At 54.7% G+C, this 26,093-nt stretch overlaps 1 protein-coding gene across 1 annotated transcript in view; it reads left to right on the forward strand.

The window, feature by feature from the left end:
* Positions 1 to 19,148, forward strand: part of TTLL8 (tubulin tyrosine ligase like 8) — a 31,184-nt gene extending 12,036 nt beyond the window's left edge. The window contains exons 7-14 of the mRNA XM_061125626.1: positions 340 to 454; positions 1,783 to 1,905; positions 3,643 to 3,829; positions 12,207 to 12,355; positions 14,464 to 14,707; positions 16,901 to 17,336; positions 17,770 to 18,265; positions 18,985 to 19,148. Coding sequence (XP_060981609.1) covers positions 340 to 454; positions 1,783 to 1,905; positions 3,643 to 3,829; positions 12,207 to 12,355; positions 14,464 to 14,707; positions 16,901 to 17,336; positions 17,770 to 18,265; positions 18,985 to 19,148 — 1,914 coding nt within the window. The remainder of the gene's footprint in view (positions 1 to 339; positions 455 to 1,782; positions 1,906 to 3,642; positions 3,830 to 12,206; positions 12,356 to 14,463; positions 14,708 to 16,900; positions 17,337 to 17,769; positions 18,266 to 18,984) is intronic.
* The last annotated feature ends 6,945 nt before the right edge of the window (positions 19,149 to 26,093 follow it).

Consider the following 26,093-nt stretch of genomic DNA (forward strand, 5'->3'; position numbering starts at 1 on the left):
GCGCCCCCCTCTCTGCCCCTCCCGACCTGAGGCTGAGCATGCACCCTCTGCCCTGACGCAGCACCCTCTGCCCTGGGCGCCCCCAGACGGCCCTGTCCACCCTCGGGCCTGCCACAGCCACCGCTGACGACAGGGTGAGCCCGAGGCCCTGGCCAGCTCACCGGGTGACCTGGGTGTTTGGCCAGTTGGCAGGGGGGCGGAGGCGCCAGGGGGCCAGGGAGGGTCTGCTCCCCGAAGTGCCCACTGAAGCCGGCGCCACCCGGCCAGGCCCCCGGGCTCTCAGACTGGCTGAGCGGGCCTGGCGCAGCCTGCGGGCCTGACGTGCCGCTGTCTCCGGAGATCGGGCTGTGTGTGAGCATGCGGAGCCTGCCGTGGTACGTCCAGGCCAACCCCGACACCTTCTTCCCGCGCTGCTACAGCCTCTGCACGGAGGGTGAGAAGCAGGAGTTCCTGGGTGAGTGGGGCCCGGAGGCCCGGGGCCTCTCTGTGGCCTGGCCCCCTGCCCACAGGACGGGCCTCAGGGCCGGAGGTGGGGGGCCGGTTCCATCCCAACCCTCGGCGCTGTCTCTGGGCTGGGGACGAAGGCCGCTTCCTGGTTGGACCTGCCCAGGGGCACAGGAGAGAGAAGGACGGGACAGGGCAGGCGGGCCAGGCAGGGCAGGGCAGGCGGGGGGTCGTGTGGGGGTGCCCGTGTCTCCTGAGCACCCATCTATGGGCCACGGAGATGCGGCCGCAGTCCAGCACACTGCCCTGCCCCCGGACCCCAGGCCGGGCCCCAGGAGTGAGTGGCCAGATGCAGGCCAGGCAGGGTCAGTGGGGGACCGTGGGCGGGGCCTTGCGAGAGCGGGTCTGGACGGAGACCCAGGAGAGGGGCGAGGGCGGCAGGCCGGGGGCTCCAGGTCGGGAGCAGGCAGGGCGCCCACGGGCCTTGGGCTCAGGGCTATCCGCGCATCAAGACGTCAGGACGGGAAGGGGTGGAGGGGCAGTGAGGGGCGCTCCCCTTCTGGGTGTCTCCAGGGTGGCCGGAGCTGCTGGGGGGGCCTCCCCTGAGGTGTGGAAGGAGCAGGTTTGCATGAGAAAGTGCTGGGATATCTTACAGACCTCTGGGTGGTCTGTGCTCAGAAGCAGAGGTTTTGTGGCGAGCTCATCAGGAGCGCTGCTGCTACGTTAGTCTGGAGTCGGGGTGGGGAACAAGCCCGCCTCCCGGCCGCGGCTATCCCTGAATGGTGACTGGCGCCCAGAGCCAGCCCTGGGCCCAAGCCTGAGTTTGGGGGACCCTGAGCCACCTTCGTGCTGAGTGGGGGCCGCAGGACCCCTGGCCACCTGCACTTAGAGCTGTGGACCCAGCTTCCAGGGAGGCCCCTCCGCTGAGGGGGAGAGTGCCGCTGCTGTCCGCAGAGGGCGCTTCTGGAAGGATCCGTCTGTGCAGGGCTGAGGACGCTGGGCAGGCAGAGGTGGTGAGGGTGCCCCTGGACCACAGCCCCGGTGGCGCAGGAGAGGGGGTGCTCGATTCTGCCTCTGGGTCTGTGGGCAGGTGGATGCGTGGCCGCGGGGGAGGTCCCGGCTGTGAGTCCGGTCTGCAAAGGCGGGAGGCCGAGGTAGGGACAGACGGTATGGGCAAGGGGGCAGTGGGGAGCGCCTGGCTCCCCAGAGGGCCGCGAGGCGGGAGCAAGGCCCCGCACGCCCCGGCAGGGGCAGGGCGTCGGGGCTGAGCGTGGCTGGCGCTGGGCGAGGGCCCGTCCCCGGCGCAGGCAGAGGGGGCGAGGCCTTGTGTCCTTGCAGACGACTTCCGGCGCACGGTGGCCTCCAGCATCCTGAAGTGGGTGGTCAGCCAGCAGAGCAGCAGGAGCAAGCCGAGGAGCCGGCGGGAGGAGGCCCGCGAGAGCGCCGCCAGCAGCAGGAAAGGTGTGCGGACGCGCCGGCGGAGGGGCCGTGGGCGGGGCTCCCGGGACGCGGCTGCGGCTCTGCCCCGCCCCCAGGCTCCTCCAGCAGAATCCGATGGGAATGGCAGTGTGGGATTAGGCCTACAAAACTCAAATAAGTCTTTTTTGGTTGTTATTCACTTGAATAGAACAGTTTAGGTTCACAGCAAGATGGGAGCAGATGGTACAGAGATGTCCCATGTACCCTCTGCCCCTGCCACCCCACTGTCAACATCCCCCCAGACAGTACATTCGTTGTAACTGATGAACCCACACTGACACGTCATCATCAGAGTCCACAGTCTACGCCAGGGCTTCCTCTTGGTTTGGACAAATGTACTATGACATGTATCCACCAATATGGCATTGTTCAGAGCAGTTTCACTGCCCTAAAAATCTGCTCAGTGGTAAAGAATCTGCCTGCCAAAGTAGGAGCCGTGGGTTCCATGCCTGGGTCAGGAAGATCCTCTGGAGAAGGAAATGGTAACCCACTCCAGTATTCTTGCCTTGGAAAGTCCATGGGCAGAGAGGCCTGGACACAACAGTCCACGGGGTTGCAAAGAGTCAGACACGAATGAGCAACTAACCAACAATAAAAGTCCTCCACGGTCAGCCTGTTCATTCCTTCTTCACCCCTGACACCTGATTCTTTTATTGTTGCCACAGCTCTGCATTTTCCAAAATGTCACGGAGTTGGAATCATAAACGACATGTGATTCAATCCTCTCTCACTTACTAACATGCGTTTAAGGTTCCTCCGCATCTTTTCATGACCCAGGAGCTCATTTCTCTTCAGCACTGAGTAACATTCATTCCCAGTCTGGATGGACAGTTTGTTCATTGAGTCATCTACTGATGACTTGGGCATCCAAGGGCACCTGGGTTGCTTCTGAGTCTTGGCAATTGGGATTAAAGCTGCATATAGAGTTTTGAGCAGCCATAAGTTTTCAACTCACTTGGTAAATACCAAGGACCATGACTGCTGGATAATGTGGCAAGAGTGTGTTTTTTTTTGTTTGGTGAGAAACTGCCAAATTGTGCTCCAAAGTGGTCGCTGCCCCATTTTGCATTCCCCCCTGCAACGATGCGAGTTCCTGTTGCTCCATGTCCTCACCAGCATCTGGTGATGTCACTGTTCTGCATTGTGACCATTCTGATAGGTGTGTAGTGGTGTCTAATTGTTTTAATTTGCATTCCTCTGACAACATATGGTGGTGAACTTATTTATCATCTGTATATATTCTTTGGTGAGAAATTTTTTCAGCTTCCCTCCATTTTTAAATTGGGGTATTTGTTTTTCACTGAGGACCAAGTATGTGCTCAGAAGCTAGAGGTTTTGTGACAAGCTCATCAGAAGTGTGGTTTCTTTTCCATCGAGGGGCTGAGAGTCCAGTTGGAGGGGGAGGGGCAGAGAGGGGTGGGCACAGCCCAGTGGGAGGGTGGCTTCGAGAGGGGAAAGGCAACCTGCCCCAACCCAGGCGTGGCATCCAGGGTGGCCACCCAGAGACGTGGGGCCCCTCACCATAAGGCCTTGAGGTGCAGACAGGTGGGGTGGCCTTTGCCAGCACCCCCGGGGTGCCACCCCATGGGGCAGTGACCCGGGCTCCACGGGGGTGGGTGGCAGCCCGGGTTCCCTGGGGGCAGGTGGTGGCCCGGGTTCCACAGGGTTCCATGGGGACAGGAGGAGGTCGAGGCTCCCCGTGCCTTGCTTGGGTTTCAGTTCCTGAGGGTGCAGGATTGAGGCTCATGGGCCTGTCGGGGCAGTGCGTAGACGTCGCGTGCAAGGTGTGCAAGGCCTACCTGGGACGGCTGGAGCACGAGGACATTGATCTCACCGAGGACGCTGCCAGGGACCTCACAGAGGCCGAGTGGAGCGACCTGACCCAGCAGTACTACTCGCTTATTCAGTAAGATGCCGTTGGCGGGCTCCGGGGTGATGTGAGAGTCACCCAGAGGACACGGGGCTGACTTCAGGGGTGGTCTGCAGAGGTGTGTCCTCTGGGACTTCTGGGATGCTTTCCTGGGTGTTGGGGTGCGCAGGCCCCAGTGGACTGATAAAATGACACCCCAGGGGTGCCTGTGGGCAGCGTTGCCTCCAGCACCTTCCACACCCTTCATGTCCTTGGCGTCGCTCATGCCTGCAGCAGCGTGGGGGCCCCTTCACGGCCAGGCTGCACGCTCGGCTTGGGGGGTCGGGACTAGTCAGCAGTTGTTAGGCCCAGGCCTCCTGACTCTCCACGACTTCCAATTGCCGCTCAATACCCGGGGACCCACTGCTCAGGGGCGCGAGCTGTTTTAATGGCCGACAGAGGGGAGCTGGGGCAGAGGCAGGCCAGCACCCTTGGGGAGCGGCTGTCGGCCAAGAGAACAAGGCCGGAAGCCACACCTCGTTCTGGAGGGTCTGCTTGCAGCCCACACGCACCGTCCCGGGTCATTTCTGTTGTTTTAGTCCTTTCCTTCTTTTGGATCAAGTATTTTCTTTCTCTTCTTTTCTACTGGCTATAAATACAGTACAGGGCATGCCATGTGCTAATGGTATTTGTCCAGCTGGGTGGAAGTGTGCGAGGCCACAGCTCCTTCGATTCCCAGCACCCCCACCATGTCGCTGTGGAACTGAAAACCCACAGCGTCATGCAGACGTGACTTCTGCCCAACACAAGACTTGTGAGAGTTACCTGCCGCGTAGGTGGTGCCGAGTCCCGTCCTGGCCGCTGACCACAGGGTGCTCACTCCCGCCGCGGAGGGGCAGTCGGATGCCAGTTACCGCCAGGCTTAGATGGTTTCCAGACTGGTGCTGCAGCCCCACGGGCCAGCGGCAGCGCGTGTGCACGCGCCCAGCCCACGGCGTGGACAGACGCCGTCACACACTGTGGGCTCCCTTCTGGTCGTCCCCTCGCGCTCTCAGGCTGCACTTCTCTGATGCCTGGTGAGCCCAGGTTCACGTGCTTGTCGGCCATTCGCATATCTTTTCTCATGAAGTGCTTCTTCAAATCTTTTGATCGTTAAAGAGAAAGAAGTGAGTGCTCTGTTTATAAAACTGATTTGTTGCCTTTGTTGAAGATATGTACTAAGTGTACCTTTTCCTAATGTGTGACCTGTCTTTTTACCTCTTAATGGTATTTTTTTGATGAGGTCCAGTGTTAATTTTTCCCTATAATGGTAATAAGGCCTTTAGAGTCCTGGTTAAGAAAACAGTGTCTACTCAAGATCATGAAGATACTCCTTTATGATTTCTTCTATGTGCTTTGGGCTTCCCTGGTGGCTTAGATCATAAAGAATCTGTCTGCAGTGCAGGAGACCCAGGTTTGATCCCTGAGTAGGGTGGATCCCCTGGAGAAGAGAACAGCTATCCACTCCATTATTCTTGCCTGGAGAATTCCATGGACAGAGGAGCCTGGCAGGCTTACAGTTCAGGGGGTTGCAAAGAGTTGGACACGACTGAGCGACTAACATCCAGTTCAGTTCATTTCAGTCGCTCAGTCGTGTCCGACTCTTTGCAACCCCATGGACTGCAGCATGCCAGGCCTCCCTGTCCATCACCAACTCCCGGAGTTTACTCAAACTCATGTCCATTGAGTCAGTGATGCCATCCAACCATCTCATCCTCCGTCATCCCCTTCTCCTCCTGCCTTCAATCTTTCCCAGCATCAGGGTCTTTTCAAATGAGTCAGTTCTTCCCATCAGGTGGCCAAAGTATTGGAGTTTCAGCTTCAGCATCAGTCCTTCCAGTGAATGTTCAGGACTGATTTCCTTTCGGATGGACTGGTTGGATCTCCCTGCAGTCCAAGGGACTCTCAAGCGTCTTCTCCAACACCACAGTTCAAAAGCATCAATTCTGCGGTGCTCAGCTTTCTCTATAGTCCAGCTCTCACATCCGTACATGACGACTGGAAAAACCACAGCCTTGACTAGACGGACCTTTGTTGGCAAAGTAATGTCTCTGCTCTTTACTATGCTGTCTAGGTTGGTCATAGCTTTTCTTCCAAGGAGCAAGCGTCTTTTAATTTCATGACTGCAGTCACCATCTACAGTGAATTTGGAGCCCCCCCAAAATAAAGTCTGTCACTGTTTCCACTGTTTCCCCATCTATTTGCCGTGAAGTGATGGGACCAGATGCCATGATCTTAGTTTTCTGAATGTTGAGTTTTAAGCCAACCTTTTCACTTTCCTCGTTCACTTCCATTAAAAGGCTCTTTAGTTCCTCACTTTCTGCCATAAAGGTGGTGTCATCTGCATATCTGAGGTTATTGATATTTCTCCCAGCAATCTTGATTCCAGCTTGTGCTTCATCCAGCCCAGTGTTTCTCATGATGTACTCTGCATATAAGTTAAATAAGCAGGGTGACAGTATACAGCCTTGACATACTCCTTTCCCAATTTAGAACCAGTCTGTTGTTCCATGTCCAGTTCTAACTGTTGCTTTTTGACCTGCATAGAGATTTCTCAGGAGGCAGGTCAGGTGGTCTGGTATTCCCATCTCTTGAAGAATTTTCCATAGTTTGTTGTAATCCACACAGTCAAAGGCTTTGGCATACTCAACAATACATGCTTTATTGTTTTTCCTTTCACTTTTAGCTTTTTGTGATTAATTTTAATTTCTGTGTGAGATAAGAGAGAAGCATCAAGGTTCTTTTTTGTGTAGAATAGACATGGATTTTGCTGGAACTTGCTTTTGACCCTGACTAGCCCTGATCTGTTTTGATGAGTGTCTCATGCACACTTGAATACAATGTGTATCTGCATTGCTAGGTGGTGTGTTCTTAAAAAATACCAGCGAAGTCGGGTTAGTTATTCAAACCTAAACTCTTGCTGATTATTTTACCTGCTTGTTCTCTGAGTTACTGTGAGAGCTGAGTTAAAATCTCTGATTGTATTTGAGATATTAATAGACATAAAGAGGATATTTCACAATAAGGTGATTCCATTAAAGGGATCAACACAATCTGGACTGGAATGTAGTGAGTACCGTGACAGAATATGGAAAACAAATAATCACAGAATTAAAAAGAAAATAGAAACTGATTTTTGTATGTTGACTTTACATTCTGCTACTTTGCTGAATTTATTGATTAGCTGTTCAATTTTGGGGAAAGTTTGAGAAGGACTGGTAGGAACTCTCCCTTAGACGTTTGGTTGGTTTCCCCAATGAAGCCATCGTGTCTAGAGTGTTTCTTGTTGGGCTTTGATCACTGATTCAACCCCTTAGTGAGTGTGTATGCTTAGTTGCTTTAGTCGTGTCCGACTCTCTGCGACCCCGTGGACTGTGGCCCACCAGCCTCCTCTGTCCATGGGATTCTCCAGGCAAGAACACTGGAGTGGGTTACCACAGTCTTCTCCAGGAGATCCTCCTGACCCAGGGATCGAGCCCACATCTCTTATGTCTCCTGCATTTGCAGGTGGGTCATTTACCACTGGGCTTCCCTTGTGGCTCAGCTGGTGAAGAATCCAGCTGCAATGTGGGAGACCTGGGTTTGATCCCTGAGTTGGAAAGATCCCCTGGAGAAGGGAAAGGCTACTCACTTCAGTATTCTGGCCTGGAGAATTCCATGGACTGTATAGCGTTGCAAAGGGTCGGACACGACTGAGTGACTTTCACTTTCGCTTAATTTACTACTAGCACCACCTGGGAAGCCCTAGGTGAGTATAGGTCTATTCATGTTTTCTGTGTCCACATGATTTAGTTTTGGCAGGTTCGGTGTTTCTCAAAACTTGGGTAATTCATCTAGGTTATCCAGTTTGTTCATGTGCAACTGTCCATAATACTCTCATAATCTTTTTTACTTTTGTAAAATCAGTAGTCATGTCCCCAGTATAGTTTTTGACTTTAGTAATTTGAGTTTTCTCTGTTTTTCTCTTAGTCCAACTAACTAAAAGTTCATCTACTTTGTTGATCTAGCCAACTTTAGGTTTTATTCATTTTCTCTATTGTTTTTCTATTTTGGTTAATTCTGCTCTAGTCTTTATTATTTTTTTCCTTCTGCTAGCTTTGCATTTAGTTTTTTTTTTTCTTTCTAGTTTCTTAAATTGTAAAATTAGATTTACTGATTTGAGATTTTTCTCATTTTTTAATGTAAGTGTTAGTTGCTCAGTTGTGTCCGACTCTTTGTGACCCCATGGACTGTAGCCCGCCAGGCTCCTCTCTCCATAGACTTCTCCAGGCAAGAATACTGGAGTGGGTTGCCATTCCCTTCTCTGTTTTAATGTAAGCCTTATAGCTATATATTTTCCCGTTGGTTCTGTTTTTGCTGCACCCCATAAGTTTTGGGCACCAGGGAAGCCCAAAACTAATCTACAGACTCGTTGTAACCCCAGTCAAAATCCATGCAGGGCTTCCCCTGCCCCAGGGGGAAAGGATAGGAGGAGCTGACAACTGAATCTGAAATTTATTTGGAAATACCCTGGTGGCTCAGCGGTAAAGGGTCTCCCTGCCAATGCAGGAGACGCAGGTTCGATCCCTGGGTCGGGAAGATCCCCATGGAGTAAGAAGTGGCAACGCAGTCCAGTGTTCTTGCCTGGAAAATCCCATGGACAGAGAAGCCTGGTGGGCTACAGTCCATGGGGTCACAGAGAGCCAGACACGACTGAGCCACTGAACAGCCACAGCAGTAAACGATTCACAAAAAAACAAAACTATTTTGATCAAGAAAAACAAATTTAGAGGACTTATGTCCCATATGTGAAGACCAGCTGTAAATCTACAACAAGTAAGACAGTGTGGTGCTGGGATGAGGTAGGTGAATAGGCCGATGTAACCGGTTAGTCCCGACAGCCGCTCACACGTCTGAGCACTTATGTTCCAGGTGCCGCTGGAGTTTAGTGAGCAAGGGTCAGTCTCTCCTTTAAATGGTGTCTGAGCAATTAACATCTTATGAAAAGATAGAGTGCCTTGAATTCTGCCTCAAAATATACACAATTAATGTGAGATGTGGCATGTAAAAGTTTAAAAAATTAACGAAACATTGGAGTATATCTTCATGATTATAAAGAAGGCAAAGATTTCTCAAGTGGTTCACTAAAAGCACTAACCATAATTTAAAAATTGATAAATTGTACTTTATTGACATTAAGAACTCTGTTTATCAAAAAACACCAACACAAAGAGAATGAAAAGATAAGCCATAAACTTGAGGAACATACTTACAACACATGTGTCCAACAGAGGTCTCAGATCTAGGATATGGAAGGAATGCTTGTGCAGAGACATCACTTTGCCGACAAAGGTCCATCTAGTCAAGGCTATGGTTTTTCCAAAATAGTCATGTATGGATGTGAGAGTTGGACCATCAAGAAGCTTGAGCCCCGAAGAAGTGATGCTTTCAAATTGTGGTGCTGGGGAAGACTCTTGAGAGTCCCTTGGACAGCAAGGAGATCAAACCAGTCCATCCTAAAGGAGATCAGTCCTGGGTGTTCATTGGAAGGACTGATGCTGAAGCTGAAGCTTCAATACTTTGGCCACCTGATGGAAAAAGTTGATTCACTGGAAAAACCCCTGATGCTGGGAAAGATTGAAGGCAGGTGGGGAAGGGGTGACAGAGGATGAGATGGTTGGATGACATCACTGATTCAGTGGACATGAGTTTGAGCAGATAGTAAAGGACAGGGAAGCCTGGCGTGCTGCAGTCCATGGGGTCACAAACAGTTGGACACGACTGAGTGACTGAATAACAACAGCAAAGAATACCCGTAAATCAATAAAAAAACAGTCTCTCTGGACATGTCACAGAAAAAGAAACCAAATGGTCAACCAGCACACGAGGAGACAGCATCGCTGAATTCATGGTCAGGAGATGCCGCTATACACCAGCCAGAATGGCTGACAGTTCAGCCAAGATGCACCAGTGCCTAGAGCCTTAATCCACTGTGGGATGGGGAGTGGGGAGTAGAAACCAGTGTAGCCTGTCTAGAAAAGCCTTGGGCGTTTCTTATCCACTTAGGCACCTACATGCCCTGTGACACTGCTCTGCTGTGCTTGGGAGTTTGTCTAAAGGGAAATGAAAACACATCTTTGGAGAGACTTCATTCATAATCTAGAAACCACCAGTTCAGTTTAGTTCAGTCGCTCAGTCGTGTCCAACTCTCTGCGACCCCATGGACCTCAGCACGCCAGGCTTCCCTGTCCACCATCAATTCCCAAAGCTGCTCAAACTCACGTCCATCAAGTTGGAGATGCCATCCAACCGTCTCATTCTCTGTCCTCCCCTTCTCCACCTGCCTTCAATCTTTCCCAGCATCAGGGTCTTTTCCAGTGAGTCGACTCTTTCCATCAGGTGGCCAAAGTACTGAAGTTTCAGCTTCAGCATCAGTCCTTCCAATGAACACCCAGGACTGATCTCCTTTAGGATGGACTGATTGGATCTCCTTGCAGTCCAAGGGACTCTCAAGAGCCTTCTCCAACACCACAGTTCAAAAGCATCAATTCTTTGGCACTCAGCTTTCGTTATAGTCCAATTCTCACGTCCATACATGATTACTGGAAAAACTGTAGCCTTGACTAGACGGACCTTTTTAATACGCTGTCTAGAAACCAACAGTGTAAGGAACTTGCTGCTGATGCCTGCAATACCACAGGTAGCTCACACATCATGCTATCGAGCAAGGCAGCCCCTGGTATGAAGTTCAAGGCTAGGAGGCGTCCACACGGGGAGGAGGTGGAGGGGTCTAGTACCTGTGGTCTCCAGGGCAACCTCTTGAGGGGCTGGAAGTGATTGCATCTGGACCTGCATTGCCCCTCCGTGAGCACCTGTGTGGGAAAGGTCCGCTCCCCCTGCGGGGCTGTGCCCTGGGCCCGCAGTCCCGGGAGTAGCCAGAAGGTGGCAGGAGTGGATCCCACACCACTGCTGAGCGCGACTGCGGAGCGTGTTAGGGAACCGGGATGGTCAGCCTGCTCAGGCCTCCTTTCCTTCCGTGTTGAGGCGCCCACGTGGGGTCCACCCACATGATGTGTGTGTCATCAGGACGAGAAGGGCAGGTGCTGGGCCCTTTCTTATCATCTGCATCTGAGGGGAGGGTGCTTGTTCTCTGGTGACTATGGGGTGTCTGGGCCTGGAGCTTGGCCAGGTTCCCGCCTTGGGCTGGACGCCCCCTTCCTCGCACTCTGCCCTCGGGGGAGGTGACAGTCTTCCTACTGTGATGCACAGACTCCCTCCTGCCAGGGGCCACGGCGTGAGGCTGAGGCCTGGGGTGCTGTGGGGAGACCCTGGGGGCCCTCCCCGAGGAGTGACCAGCCCCGGCCTTCCTTCTGAGCCCACGTCGAGTTTGCACGTGTCACCAGCGTCCGCCGGTCTCCTGGGCGGCTCTGCCCCTGGCCAGCAGGGTGGGCTCTGGGGGACCTGCCTCGTCTGACCCAGCATCTGGTCTGGCCTCTGCTGCCGGACGGGAGGGTTCAGGACCACATGGGACTCACGCCTGCTTCCACCGGGTCCGGTCTTCACCCTGAGGTCAGGCGGAGTGTGTGCACTGCCAAGGCAGGCCGGGGGCTCGGGGGACTCCCTTTCACTGTGTCCTGTAGAACCGGGGAGGCGAGGCGCCGTCCGACCTGCCCCCCGCATCCCGCGCACCAACGAGGCTCCTGCTTCCTCATCCCCAACCTTGGCTCCCCGCTGTGGGGGCCTCTCCCGCACTACTGGGGACCCCCGCATCGCTCCTCCCTCCCAGTTGCCCTCCTCTCCCCCGTCGGGTGGGTACTACACTGTGCACACAGCTCCACGTCCCAGAAATTCCCTTCCCCGCGCCAGGGCCGTCACGTGGGTGCGGCAGGAGGCCAGGGAGCCCAGCACCCTTGGCTGCAGTCCATCCTCACAGGGGGCTGTGTTGCGGCCCAGCGGGGGAGCATAGTTCCATGATGCAAGAGCTAACTCCACGCAGACACTGTGCCGTCCGCTGGCCTCATCCCCCAATTGTGGTGTCTTCCCGAGCCAGCCCCATGGCTGCCGTGAGCTCGTGGCCACGAGCCAGTCTGATTGACAGTCAAGCCCACGGGACACTAAGCTGGACCCTGGTGCCGCTGCCACCGCAGCTCGGCTTCCCCGTGCGGGACTGCAAGGCCCACCCCCATGTGGGGTCCCCAGCACCGGGACGCTGGCTTTTGTCTCCCAGCACCTTGTCTGGGCCCAGGCACAACGCCCGGGGGTGTCCGATCCTCAAGTAGGCGGTCCCCACCTGCCCGCAGGCCACGTTCCCAGGCGGCCCTCGGGTGGGCAGGGGCAGGTTCCAAGCCTGCCCCCACCCTCTCCTCGGGGCGGCCGCCCTCAAGACCTCACGGGCCTTCTGGATCTTGCTTTGTAGTGGCGAGGCCTTCATCCCCAGTTCCAGAAATCACTTTTCACAGTGCCAGGCCCTGCTGAACAAAATCACCTCTGTGAACCCCCAGACCGAGATTGACGGGTTTCGGAACATCTGGATCATCAAGCCTGCGGCCAAGTCCCGCGGCCGAGGTGAGTCTCAGCCAGGTGCCTGCGCAGACAGCCAACCCGGGGCGGGGGCTGGGTGCTGGGCTCCCTGGAGGCTCCGGACTCACAGGTAGGTCCTGGGGAGCAGGCGTCCCACGACCCTGCTCATCACAGCTTCTGTTCTGTTTTGCCAAGTAATTACGATTACTTAGAACGTTCCATCTCTGTTCCTCAGTTACACAGGCCTCCTGTGTTCCGTTTTGTATTTGCTCGCTCGCCAGCTGCTAGACTGGAGGGAGGTCCCTGTGTCCAGCATCTGTGGGGCCTGGTCCTTGGGTGGTCGTGAAACCCCTGGAGGTGCCTGTCCTGTTCCCCCCGTGAGCCCTGTCCCTGGTGACCCCCGGCTTCAGCTTACTTCTTCCTGGGTCACAGCTATGCCCGTGTCCTCCTCTTTATCCCTAATGGTAAAGACTGTGAGTTCTTCGTTTAAAAATAGAGTTTGAAGGTGATTTTCTAATCTTACAAGTGCTCCCAAAGAACCATCTTTCAGTTGCATTTTTTCTATCTTCCTGTGAGGGATTATTCCCCTTGGTGCTGACTTAAATGCTGAGCTTATTTATTCCCAAATGTCCTTTTACAGCTTAGAAATTTTCAGGCTCTGGAAATGCCTTCACAGTACAACCTTACCTGCATCCTCTTGTTCATGTTATGGGATGTTCTCTTTCTCCTATAAAAAAGACATTACCTGATGTTTATCTAAGTAGATATTACCTTTTGTTTGCATATTCTATTTGCCCCTTGGGTTATTTGAGTTTTGTCATTGTTGTAAATTCATAAGCGGTTACTTCTTATGTGATTTTTAAAAATCTTTATTAATAGTTTGTGACATTCCTGCGTTCAGTCCTGAACATCTTCCATCCTGAAGCCTTCTCTTTCTTGGGCTTCCGCCTGCTCTCAGCCTGCACCCTTGGGGCTGTGGCAGGGCCCCCCCCCAGCTCTGTCCTGAGCCTAGACTTCCCTCGCGCTGCCCACACTGCCCCCCTCAGGGCTGCTCCACAGACTCCTCAAAGCCTGCTGGTCAGAACCGAATGCACCCTGTTCTGCCTGGTCACTGGCTGTGCCCCAGCCCCTTCCCCTATCCTGGTGCCCCCCATGCCCCTGCCCCACAGCCCTGCGCCCCACACCCTATCTCCCAGCCTGGTGTCCCCATCCTGGTGGCCCCACATCCTCTGCCCCACCCAAGTACCGCCAGCCCCGACCCCTGTCCCTGAGCCCACCCCGACCCCACTCCTGACCCCTGCCCCTGACCCCCACCCCGGTGCCCCCATCCTGGTGCCCCCACCCTTGCCCCTGCCCTGATGCCCCCGCTCCCTGACCCCTGACCCTGACCCCACCCCTGACCCCCACCTCTGACCCCTGCCCTGGTGCCCCTTCTGTTCTTGGTCCAGGACAATGTCCAGGACCTGCAGCTTCGTGCTGGACCCTGCTTGCAGGGTGGGGAGGTCTCACCCTGCCGTCACAGAAGAGCCGGGTCTCTCGTTCTGTGAGGGAAGCTCCCTCGTGTCCTCTGCCCCCAGCCTTGCAGGTGGCGTCCTCCACCCACCCCAAGAGCCAGACTGCCCACATCGCGGCAGCTGTCCTCGAGACCAGTCGACTCTTCTCACGCTTGTCCATCACAGGTGGCAGGGAGGATGGTGGGGGGGCCTTTGCCTCGTGACGCAGTTCAGGCTTCAGGGGTGTCCCAGCAAGGACAGCGAGCGCTCGGGGCCTGTCAGCGGCATTAAACGCTGCAGCCCAGGGACCCCAAGCCCGGCCTCCCCCGCCGCCCCGTCTGTGCGGTCACGCTGGGTGTGAGCCCCTGGAACAGCCGGGCGCTGCCTGCTGATTCCCCTGAGGCCGCCGGCCGCCCGCCCCCTCCGCTGGCCCGGTGCAGTGCTCAGCCGACTGGCCGCCTCCTCCCGGGGCCTCTGTCCGCACCCCTGCCCTCCCTATTCTCACGTCCTCTCTGAAGCCCTGGGCTGGCCTCGCGGTGGGTGAGCAAGGGGGGCTGCCCTGGCTGCAGCCTTGACGGTGAGGGCAGAGCCGCTGTGCCATGCCCCTGGGGGTCCTCGGGCAGCACGCTGGGGCTCGGGCTGAGTGGCGGCCTCTTTTAGACATAGTGTGCATGAACCACGTGGAGGAGATCCTGGAGCTGGTGGCTGCAGGCCAGCCGCCCGCCAAGGACAACAAGTGGGTGGTGCAGAAGTACATCGAGACACCGCTGCTCATCTATGACACCAAATTCGACATCCGGCAGTGGTTCCTGGTCACCGACTGGAACCCGCTGACCATCTGGTTCTATAAGGAGAGCTATCTGCGCTTCTCAACGCAGCGCTTCTCCCTGGACAAACTGGACAGGTCGGTGGGGTCAGCTTGGCACTGTTCAGGGCGGGTTCCCACCAGCATGGAGCGCCAGGCTGGTCTCGTGTCCGGTGGGGCGCTGGGTCCTAACCGGGCCAGGAAGGTTCTGCAGTCTCCCTCTGCAGGAGGCGGGCTCTGGCCCCCTGCCCATTAAGGCCAGGGTCCTGCATCCCCAAGGGGCATGTATGTTCTCCAGGAAATCCCAAAAGCACCGTCTGCCACGTGCTCGGGGGCACCGGCTGGCATGGAGCCGCCCTCTGTGGTGGCTGGGCAGGCGGAGGGGCCAACCGTGATCATCCGCTGACCCACGTGGGCTGCGCTCGGGGTGCAGCCCTGCTTTCTGCACGGCCGGCGCTCTCAGCCCACTTGGCATGTCGGGAAGGACAGGAAGGGCTCCTCTGGGAGTCCCCTGGGGGCCAGCCCATCGAATTCTGCAGTAGCCCCTGCAGGGCCTTCTCTTTGTGAGTCCCCAAAGCCCTGGGTCGGGCGTCCTGCAGGTCGGGGAGTTGCTAAAGCATCTGGGAGGTGGGGTGTGGCCCCTGATGAGGCAGCTTGTGGGACGCAACGTGAGGGCGGCCTGAGGGGTCCTTGGAGGAGGACCCCAGCCACGCCTGCCAGAATGAGAGGGCGGAGGGCACCTGACCCATGAGAGGCCAGGGTGGTACAGGGGGCACTGTGTGTTGAGGTGATGGGGCGCCAGGCAGGGGCTCAGACCTCCAGAAATGGGTGCCCCTTGGTGGATGAACCTGCCACCCACCAGGGCCTCAGAGTGGGCAGGCTATGTGTGCGGTGGGGACGACGGAGGCCGCCAGTGAAGTCTCGGGAACATGCCATTCTCCTGGACAGGTCGGCGGTGCCACCTCACTGTCTGAATGGAGGGCCACACTCGGGGCGCCCGGGGTGCACAGGCGTCTTGGTGGGGGATACGGGGGAATGCACAGGAATCTCGAAGGCCGAAGGTGGCTTAACAGAGACCTTGCAGGAGGGGCTTCTCTGCGCTCAGGCTGGAGCTGTGAGCACACCTGGAATCACCAGGCAGGGGCAGGCTGCTGGGACAAGCCCCGGCCGGCAGCTCAAGGAGCACAGTGCCCACCAGGCCCGGAGGACCCGGCGGAGGACTCTGGGTGACTGGGCATTGGGAGGTCCACAGGGCCCCTTCCAGCCTGCCAGGCCCTGCTAGCTGTGGGCTGTGTGCCCAGCGGGCCTCCTCCTCTCTGAGCTGTTTCTCCATCTGTGAACGAAACCCTCACCCAGGCTGACAGAGCCCCTGACATTGTTTTGAACTGTGTCCGCCCCCACAGCGTGTCTTCAGGGTCCGGGGCGCATCCTGTTTCTTGTATCTGCCTTATGGGTCACAGGCGGGGCCTCCCCACCAGAACCAAGTGGCAAAGGACATGCTCAAATGAAAATGACTGACAGGACGCATGTATTTTACAATCTCCTATAGATGCTATTCAACTTAAATCTTATTTAGAACAAGGCCAGGGTATAAAGGAATTAGCTGAAATTTTCGGTTAGTGAATCTCTCTCTGGGGCGCCAGCCGTCCCCCAGCGGCAGGAGGGGAAATAGCTCCTAGGGTGGGACTTGCTGGAGGCCCCTCGTTGGTGGCCCGGGGCTGGTTGGCTTCTACGCAGACCTCCCCTCCCCCAGCGGGGCCCCCAGGTTGAACAGGAGGAGAGGGGACCCCTTAGGGACCCACCTGTATCCGCCCTGCGCTCGTGGGCAGGGTCTGTGGGAAGGGCTGGGGGGGAGGGCGTCTCAGGTGGGGCCTCTGGCGGAGCCGGGGGCTGGGGCCTCCGCGTCTCGGGCGGGGCCGGGGCGGGGCCTCGGGTGGAGTCGGAGTGGGGCCTGGGGCGGGGCCTCGGAGTCTGGTATGGGGCCTCTGGCAGACGCCTCTGGGGTCGGGGGCTGGGCACCGGGCGGAGTCGGGGCGGGGCATCGGGGCTTGGGCGGGGCCTCCGCGTCTCGGGCGGGGCCGGGGCGGGGCCTCGGGTGGAGTCGGAGTGGGGCCCGGGGCGGGGCCTCGGAGTCTGGTATGGGGCCTCTGGCAGACGCCTCTGGGGTCGGGGGCTGGGCACCGGGCGGAGTCGGGGCGGGGCATCGGGGCTTGGGCGGGGCCTCCGCGTCTCGGCCCGCGGGAAGGAGAGGGGGCTGAGCGCCTGACACCTGACGCCAGCCTTGCCCCGCAGCGCCATCCACCTGTGCAACAACTCCATCCAGAAGCACCTGAAGAACGACAAGGACCGCAGCCCCCTATTGCCCTGTCACAACATGTGGACCAGCACCCGGTTCCAGGAGTACCTGCAGAAGAGGGGCCGCGGGGCCGTGTGGAGCAGCCTCATCTACCCGTCCATGAAGAGGGCCATCACCAACACCATGAAGGTGGCCCAGGACCACGTGGAGCCACGCAAGAACAGCTTCGAGCTCTACGGCGCCGACTTCATCCTCGGGCGCGACTTCAGGCCCTGGCTGATCGAGATCAACTCCAGCCCCACCATGCACGCGTCCACGCCCGTCACGGCGCAGCTGTGCGCGCAGGTGCAGGAGGACACCATCAAGGTGGTGGTGGACCGCAAGGCCGACCGGAACTGCGACATCGGCAACTTCGAGCTGCTGTGGAGACAGGTGGGGGGGGGGGGGGTCTCTCTTCCACCGGCCACCTGGTGATGGTCTCTCCGCACATCCCCGGTTGGGGGGGGGGGGTTGTCTCACGTGGCCCAGCTGGCCTTTGCCGTTCTTGCAACCTCTCGTCCCCAACCACCTCCACCTCTGTGGTACCAGGCAGGACAGGGGCCCCTCTAGGCCATTCCTCTTCTCTCCTGCCGTGTCCCCCCCTCCTCCTGGGGTGAAGATCCTTTCCAGGGGGCTGCTCCCCTGGGGAGCCCTTCTGCAGGCAGGGCAGCAAGACCCTGTGACCTGGCCTCCCTGGGGTGGGGGGAACCAGGGTTAGGGTTAGAGTTAGGGAAGCGTGGCTGGGGCTTCTCCCTGAGGCCTCAGACCTGACCGAAGACTAGGAAAGGGCCTGCCGGCCCCCCTGACCTCGCCCCCCTGTCCCCAGCCTGCAGTGGAGCTGCCCACGTCCCAGGGCTCTGATTTGCTCGTGGAAGGTGTGGGCATGAGGAAAGCCAGGAAGCAGATGCCAGTGATCGCCAGCTTTGACTCTGTGCCTCCACTCTCGGACATCCATCCGCTGAAACAGAGATGCCCCTCAGCCATGCTAGGCCTGGACCAGGGACCCCCACTCATGGCTCTGCACCAGGACTTGAAACTGAGAGACCAAAAGGTACTTCCTTGCACCTTGCCTGTGCACTTACACAGGCTGGTGGAGAGCAGCGCTAAAGCCAAGAGTGGCCACAGGGAGTCCGGCGGGAAGATCGAGCTCCCCTCCTGCACCTCTCAGCACCCAGACAATAAGGCCCCCCGCCCCGCTCTCGCCAAGGCTGAGTCCGACAGACACTCAGATCCAAACTCGTTACATGTGCACCCACTGCCGTCCATGCTTCCAAGTGTGAAGACCGCAGAGGGTGCTCCGTTTCAGCCGCCCAGACCACCAGGTAACAGTGCGGGGCTTGCGCCTATGTGAGCCCGGGGTCCGTATCTTCCAGGGCAGGGCCTGTGGTCCGGGCACTGGCCTGAGCTCGGAGCACCTGGGCCTGGTCAGGTTGTCGGGATAATGGGGGTCCTGCTGCAGCGGTTCCGGGGCCCCCTGAGCACCAGGTGCCCTGCACAAGACCCGCTGGGCGACAGCCTTCGCCTCTCTCCCTGGGGGATGTGGTGCCATTGAGGGGCTGAGTTGGAGATTTGAATAACACCGCGTGCCGAGGGTGGGTGGTGGCCGGCACAAGGCCCCTGTGCTGTTTTCTGAAGTTTCTGATGGAACAGACCGTGTGTAGCCCAGGAGCCTGGCCTGGGGGTGGGCTTTGCACACGGGTAGACAGGTGTGGGCAGCCCCTGGTCTCCAGGGGTGGCCTGTCTGTGTCTGCACCCCAGTGCTATTTCCAGTTGTTCTGGCACCAGATGTGGCTGAGAGAGTACCTCCAGCCAGGGCCACGGCCCCACCTGCCGCGTCCCAGGTGCACTCACCACCACAGGCTCACCAGGACACTTGCAGCTGCTGTGTCCCCGCCGCCCAGCTGGGTTCTCAATGTGTCTGTCTCTCTCTCCCCGGCACTAGCAGCCTCTCGGCCGTCTCTGTCTCCATGCAGATGGTAAGCTCTCAGGGGCCACGTTCTGGCTGCACCCACGCACCTGGGCTGTGCCGGACACCTCGCAGATGTTCAGTACATGCGCGAATCGCCCCCTAGAATCGCCAGCTCCAGGCACGAGGAGCCAGTGCTTTCAGAGCTGGCAGGGCCCTCGCAGGCCACCTCCAGTTTCACCCGCTCTCCTCACCCCGTGTCCAGTCTGGCACCGAGGCCCATCAGCTCTGCCACTTAGCCACTCACCTCTCCGTGAGGGCAATTCCCACGTTTTTTTCTGTGACACACTGTGCTTTCTCCAGGCATCTTCCTGGTGCCGACTAGACACACACGCCTTCAGCCTAAAAAGCAGTATTAGCTGCTGTACCAAAGCCCCTCAAACTTGTGGCTCAAACCACATTTTTTCTGAAGGCCGGAAGTCCAAAACCAAGGTGCTGGCACGGCCGGGCTCTCAGAGCCTGCAGAGCCTCCTGCCTCTTCCGGCTTCTGGCGGCCACTGGCAGTCCCTGTTCTTGGCTGACGGACACATCGCGCCAGTCTCTGCCCTGCTTCTCGCTATGTTCTTCCTGTGTGTCGCTCTGTCCAGAGTTCCCGCTCTGTTAAAAGGACAGCAGTTGTTGGATTGGGTCCTGCCCTCCTCTGATGTGACCTCATTTTACCTTGATTACATCTTCAAATGCTGGACGTGAACCTAGCGGGCGGGAACACCGGGCGCTGTGAGCATGGCCGGAGGGATGCGTGCTGACCGCGGTCGTGCTGAGCGGCCCCTGTGGTGCCAGTCCCTGGCGCTGACGGGGGCTTGTTTGCCTCTGGAGGAGGTGATGCTGTGCGTTTGCTTTGTCCTATTTACTAATAAAATGGCTTATTTTCAGACACACACTGGCCATCTAGGTCTCCTCTCCTGAAAAGCGGGTCTTTGTCTTTAGGATTGCAGATCTTCCTTGCTGACGTGTAGGGGTGACAACCACCTACTCTCGGATTCTCCTCCTCTTTCAGTTCATTTGTGTGGCAAACACTGTCTCCCACTTCGTGACTTGCCTTTTCACTCTTTGATGGTAACTTTGGATATAAAGCCGCGTTGTTGTACTTCAGTTGCTCAGTCGTGTCCAATTCTCTGTGACCCCGTGGACTGTAGTCTGCCAGGCTCCTCTGTCCATGGAATTCTCCCAGGCAAGAAAACTGCAGTAGGTAGCCATTTCCTCCTCCAGGGGATCTTCCCGACTCAGGGATCAAACCTGAATCTCCTGTATTGGCAACCTGTTTCTTTACCACTGAGCCACCACGGAAGCAAAAGTCACCTTAACTTTTAAGAAACTCCAGTTGGTCAAGCTTTTCCTCCAGCTGGTGATTTTTGCGACTTGTCTCCAAACCCTGAGGCCGTGAAGACCTCCTCTTCTAGAAGCACTGTTGTGGCACATTCCAGTCTTGAATGCTCCAGAAGCTGACTTGGCAGGTGGTGGGAGACGAGAGTCCAGCAGCCCCTCCCCCGCTCACCTGAAGGCTCTTCTGGACTTTTGTTCAGCTCCACTGCTTTGTTTGTCTGCCCTGGGCTAATGCCACAAGGTCTTTATAACTGTAGCTTTGTTGAATGTCTTCATGCTGGTCAGACAAGTCCTATAACCTTGCTTTTCTTCCTTGAAAATGACTGGGCTATTCTTGACCCCCTACACTTCCATTCAAGTTACAGGATTAGGTTGTCAAGATCTACCAACATAATTTTTGTAGTTAAAATTTTTAAAATGTTTATTGATATTAAAGCCATCAGTTTGGTGAGAACTGACTTCTTTACATTATTGAGTGTTTGAATCTATATGAATGTGGAATATCTATTCATAAATAAATCCTTTAATGCCTTTCAATAAGCTCTTAGAATTTTTTTTGTCATGGTATTGCACTTTTTTGTGTTGGATTTAGACTTACATATATTTTATTTTGTATTCTATTTTAAATAGTATGAAACTTAAAAATATTTTCCTACAAATTGTGGCTGGTTGACAAAGAAGAAATTGATTTTTGTGAGTGGATTTTTTTGAAAATCCAGCTATCTGGCTATCATTTCTATTAGTTCATTAACATATTTGAAAATTGTATTTTTAACATACAGAATTATATCAACTAGTGAGTTTTCCTTTTTCCTGCAACCATTATACCTTTCATATCTTTTTCTTATTTTATTGACTGTCTAGGACCTTGTTCATTCATTCATTTTTCTCATCCCATTGGATCTCAGGTGCATGCGTTCTGATTCATCGTAATTCTCGGTTCATGACATAGTTTCATTGTTTGACCTTGCACGGCCTACTTTTATTTAGATCATTTTGATAGTGTAATTAGAACTTGCACACAGGTTTTGATTTGGGTTTTAATGTGGCCAAAGTTTTCAGTCTTTCTTTTAGTCAATGTTATTTTGTCTCAAGGAATTTTTCCTTACCTTGAGGTTTAAAACTTTATTTACCTACATTTACTACTAAGAGTTTCAAATTTTGTTTTTAACATAAAAGTCCTAATCCATCTGGAGTTGACTTTTGTATATGTTGTGAGGAAAGAATCAAATTTTATTTTTGTCTATGTAGATAATTTTTCAATTATTTATTGAAAACACTGTTTCTGTGCTCTTGTGAACATACTGTTGCACACGCATGTGTGAGTGTGCATTTCTGGAGTCTCTGCTCTGTCCCCTGCCCAGCGCCACACTGTCCGTGTTTTCTGGTGGGACAAGCTTCCTCTCTGCCCATCTTCGTAAGAGTCTTGGTCGCTCCCGACCTCATTCTCTTCTATATAAATGTCAGAATTGTTTTATCAAGTCCAACAAAAGTCGTATTGAGATTTTGGTTGGATTTGCATTGAATTCATAGATCAATTTGGAGAAAATGGATAAATTAATGAAATCATGTCTTCTGTTCATGAACAGAACATGTCTCTCCATTGACTTGGATCTTTATTTTTTTATTTTTCAATATTTGTTTTTATTCATTTATTTATTTGGCTGTGCTGGGTCTTAGTTGCAGCATGCAGCATCTTTCAGTTGTGGCATGTGATATCTAGTTCCCTGACCAGGGATTGAACCTGAGCCCCCTGCGTTGGGAGCTTGGAGTCTTAGCCATTGGACCACTAGTGAAGTCCCTAGATCTTCTTTAAATTTTAGAATTTCCCCACCAGAGACTGTGTACATCTTTCATTATATTTTTTTGTTACTTGATATTCAGATTCTACTGCACATAGTGTCATCTCTCTATATAAATTTTCTCATTGTTTGTTGCTGGCATATAGAATGAAATTGATTTCTATATATTAATTTTCTATCTGCACATTTCTAAACTCTGCTGTTATTTCTGGAAATTTGCATGTTTCTTCTTTTGAGTTTCTATGTGTAGTTGTTCTACATAAATAATTATATCATGTGCAAGTAGCTTTGTATTAATGTCTCCCACCTCAATCTTTTTGCCCCTAATATCTTGTCTTATTGTACTGGCCAGGACTTCCTACATAATGGTGGGCACCATTGTTGAATTCCTGATTTTAAAGAGAATGTTTCTAACATTTTCTCATTTATAATGACATTTTCTGTAGGTATTAACAAAGCTGTAGATACAATATATAGATATAAATGTATACATACTCTAGCATGTTAAAGTAGTTTATTTCTAATCTTTATGAAGAATTTTTATTGTGACTGGGTAATGAATTTTCTCAATTTTTTTTGCATCTGTGAGGTTACAAGTTTTTTCCTCTTATTAGGATTAAAATGGTAGGTTTTCCTTTTTCTAAGAAGTTGCCTGTAGCACCTAACATCAATCAGTTTTTTAATATTAAACCAACCTTGCATTCCAGGAATGATTCTAACTTGGTCTGATGTTGAGTTTGACATATGGCTGGCTTTGCTTTCTTGCATGTAGTTAAAATTGGTTCTCAACTACAGTTTATTTACATTTTTTCTAGTTCAGACTATTACAAATAGTGCTATTGTGAACACTCCTGAATTTGGCAAACATGTATTCATCTTTCTGTAGGAATGGAATTGCTGGGTCAGGCATTCAGCTTTGGTTGGCCCTCCCAAGGAATTTCCCAGGAAGACTGTGCCAATGTATGAGTCTCCCAGTTACTCCACACTCTTCCAATAGTAGATATTCTTTGTCCTTTAATTTTAGCCATTCTAAGGTTTGGCACTTTCACTGCTGTGGGCCCAGGTTTGATCCCTGTTCAGGGAAATAAGATCTTGCAAACTGCCCACATGGTCAAGAAACAAATTTCAGCAGCTTTTAATATTGACAGTCCGGCCCAACATACTCTTGCAAAGGATCTTTTTGTATTTAATTTGACAGATTTTTCTGTAACCTATTCCTACTGACTTGTAGGAGTTCTTTCTATATTCTGGATGCAATTTGGTGGGTCTATATACTGGTATTATAAAGATGTCTTTTCTCGTTCTGAGATTTGCCTTTCACTCTCTTAGTAGTGTCTTCTCATGTACATAAATTATTAATTGCAGTATATTCCAGTATATTGTCTTTATGATTAGCAATTGTGTTTTGTTTGTGAAATCTTTGCCTACCCCAAAATCATAAAAAAAAACAGTCACTTCTGTTTTCATCTTCAAGTTGTATGGTTTCGCCTTTCACATTTAGAGTGGTATTCCACCTGGAATTGTCTCTCTGTGACGGGCTGTAGGAATCAAGACTGACGGGTTTTCGTGTGGACATTCAGCGGATGCGCGTGAACGCTGTGTCCTCAGGCTGTGCTGCGCCGCCTCTGTAAGAAGGCGACTGGACGTGTTGTTCTGGTTTTGGAGTCCACTCTGTCCCAGTTGTCCGTGTTCCTATCTTTATAGGTCAGGTCTCTGCAGCAATAATGTTGCATAACAGGGACACCTCCTCCCCCACCTCAGTGGTGTTTCTTCAGCGAGCACCTGACTCTCAGACATCTTCAGGTCGGCTGGAGAGGTGCGGGGCTCCACCAGGGAGGCGGAGCCAGGCTCCAGGCTGCGCAGCGAGTTCTGATCCACCCCGCGTGTCTCCCCTCCTGGGCCAGCGGCTCCCCTGGGTGTCGTCTTCACAAGGCAGATGGTATACGCTTGAGAGGGCGAGTCAGGCCACATCTGCCCAGTGAGTGAGGAAGGGTACTCCTCAGAGGGAGAGGAGGAGTGGAGTGGATGTGGTCAAATACACCGCAGGCCGCCTCTGGTCATTAGCATTCACCGTCCTTCTGCAAACAGCACACACTTGCCCGCGCCCCCTCCAAAAGTCTCCCCAATCATAGAGCCAGGCTCTGAGTCCAGGACCTCAGGATTCCACATCACTTTTCTTCACCTGGGCACTTGTGAGCCGGAGACAAGCCTTCCAGGCCAGGATTCGCGTTCCCTTCCCTATGAGCATGGCTGTCGCTTGGATGCTGGCAGAAGACATGTGACTCCTGGGTCAGAGACGACAGCTCATCACTCCTGGTGACCGTGACTCCAGCCTGTCTGGGAGTCCCGCAGAGTGACGACCATGGCCAGCTGGCTGGCGCACACACGGGGCCTGCATCTCGGTGGGAACAGTGAACTTGGCGCACTCGCTGCTTTTTCAGGAAGCACTAAGAAACCTGGAAGGAGATCCCACCTCACCTGAGACGCGGCCCAGATGAAGGCTGGTCAGGGCCTTGAATGGACAGACGCACCTCAGAGGATACCTAGGAGGGCACAAGAGGCCAAGGACCCTCTCCCAACCAGAGGTGCCTGCGTGCATGCGTGCACGTGCGCGTGTGCGCGCGCGCACACACACGCCCACACGCACGCCCCAGAGTGGGCTCAGCACAGACCATCGGGTGCGCCGCACCCCAAATCCCCCCACAAGACGCAACGGCCCCTTCCTGGGGGGAGACTCTGTGCCATGATTAAGTGCCTTGATCGATTTTCAGCGAGGCTTGGTTCTGCCCAGGCTCCTCATCGTCGTCCACTCCCACGTTTGTTTTCCAGCTGTGCCCTTCTCTCTGCCCGCCTGGGACTCCAGGACCAACCCATGCCCGCCCCCAGGAGCCTCCCGCCCCACCTGCCCCTCTGAGTGCCTGGGCGGGCCGCCTCCACATACTCAGGTCCGCAGGCTCGGCCATCACAAGGAGGGGCGGGACATCACTGCTGCCCTGCCCCCGGACCATCCTCTCCCGGGGCCCACTTGGGTCCAAGGGGTCGACTCCACTGGGCCGAGACGCCTCCTGCCCGTCGTGGGAGTCAAGGTTTCTCCTGCAGCCGCTCGGGACGAGCATCCTCCGGGACTGCTGGTCGTGCGCCCGTTCTCGAGAGCCGCTCCAGGAAGGCGCCTGGCTGTGCCCGCAGGGCACCCGTGGCCCTTGGCCCCCAGGCTCCCTGCTGGGCCCCACACCACCACGAGTAGTGTCACGGTGGCTGACGTTTGCCTCGGTCTCTGTGCCGCGGGGAGGGAGAGGGGGTCAACCTCCTGCAGCCCCCCTCGCCCCCACCAGCTGGTTCCCAAGCCCACAGCACCTATTAGATGCTGTGAGAGGACCCCCGCGTGTGTCCGGGCGGGTCTGTGCTGCTGTGACGGCGCCTGGTGGAGCTCGAGTGAAGCAGTCATCGGGGTCAGGCCTCTGGGCGGAGACCGTCAGAAGGGCAAGCTGCACTTGCTTCCAGGCTACCAGCTGGGCTCTGGCCAGAACCGCAGGGCGCTCATCCCGTCGGTGGCTGCCTGGGGCGTGTTTGTCTCACGACAGCCAGGCAGCCGGGCCAACGTGCCCCAGCCTTCACCCCAGGTCTAGGCCCGGCCAGCAGCAGGGGACATAATGCTCCGCACAGTGGTTGTCTCAGCCCTTGCATTTCCATATGTGTGTTAGGGTCAGCCTGTCAATCTCAGGAGTAACAAAAAAGAGAGAAGGAAGGTGTGCTCAGTCACTCAGGTACGTGTGACTGTTTGTGACCCCATGGTCTGTAGACCGCCAGGCTTTTCTGTCCATGGAATTTTCCAGGCAAGAATACTGGAGTGGGTAGCCATTTCCTCCTCTAGGGGATCTTCCCAGCCCAGGAATTGAACCTGTGTCTCCTGTCTCCTGCATTGAAGGCGGATTCTCTACTGTTGAGCCACCTGAGAAGCCCAAGGAAGGCTGGGGGAGGCGGGAACTGCCAGGATTTTGACTGGGGTCCCGTTGAATCTTCAGAGAGAGCTGCATCTTTCTTATACTGAGTCATTCAAAT

This window comes from Dama dama, chromosome 22, assembly GCF_033118175.1.
Source record: "Dama dama isolate Ldn47 chromosome 22, ASM3311817v1, whole genome shotgun sequence".
Classification (NCBI taxonomy): domain Eukaryota; kingdom Metazoa; phylum Chordata; class Mammalia; order Artiodactyla; family Cervidae; genus Dama; species Dama dama.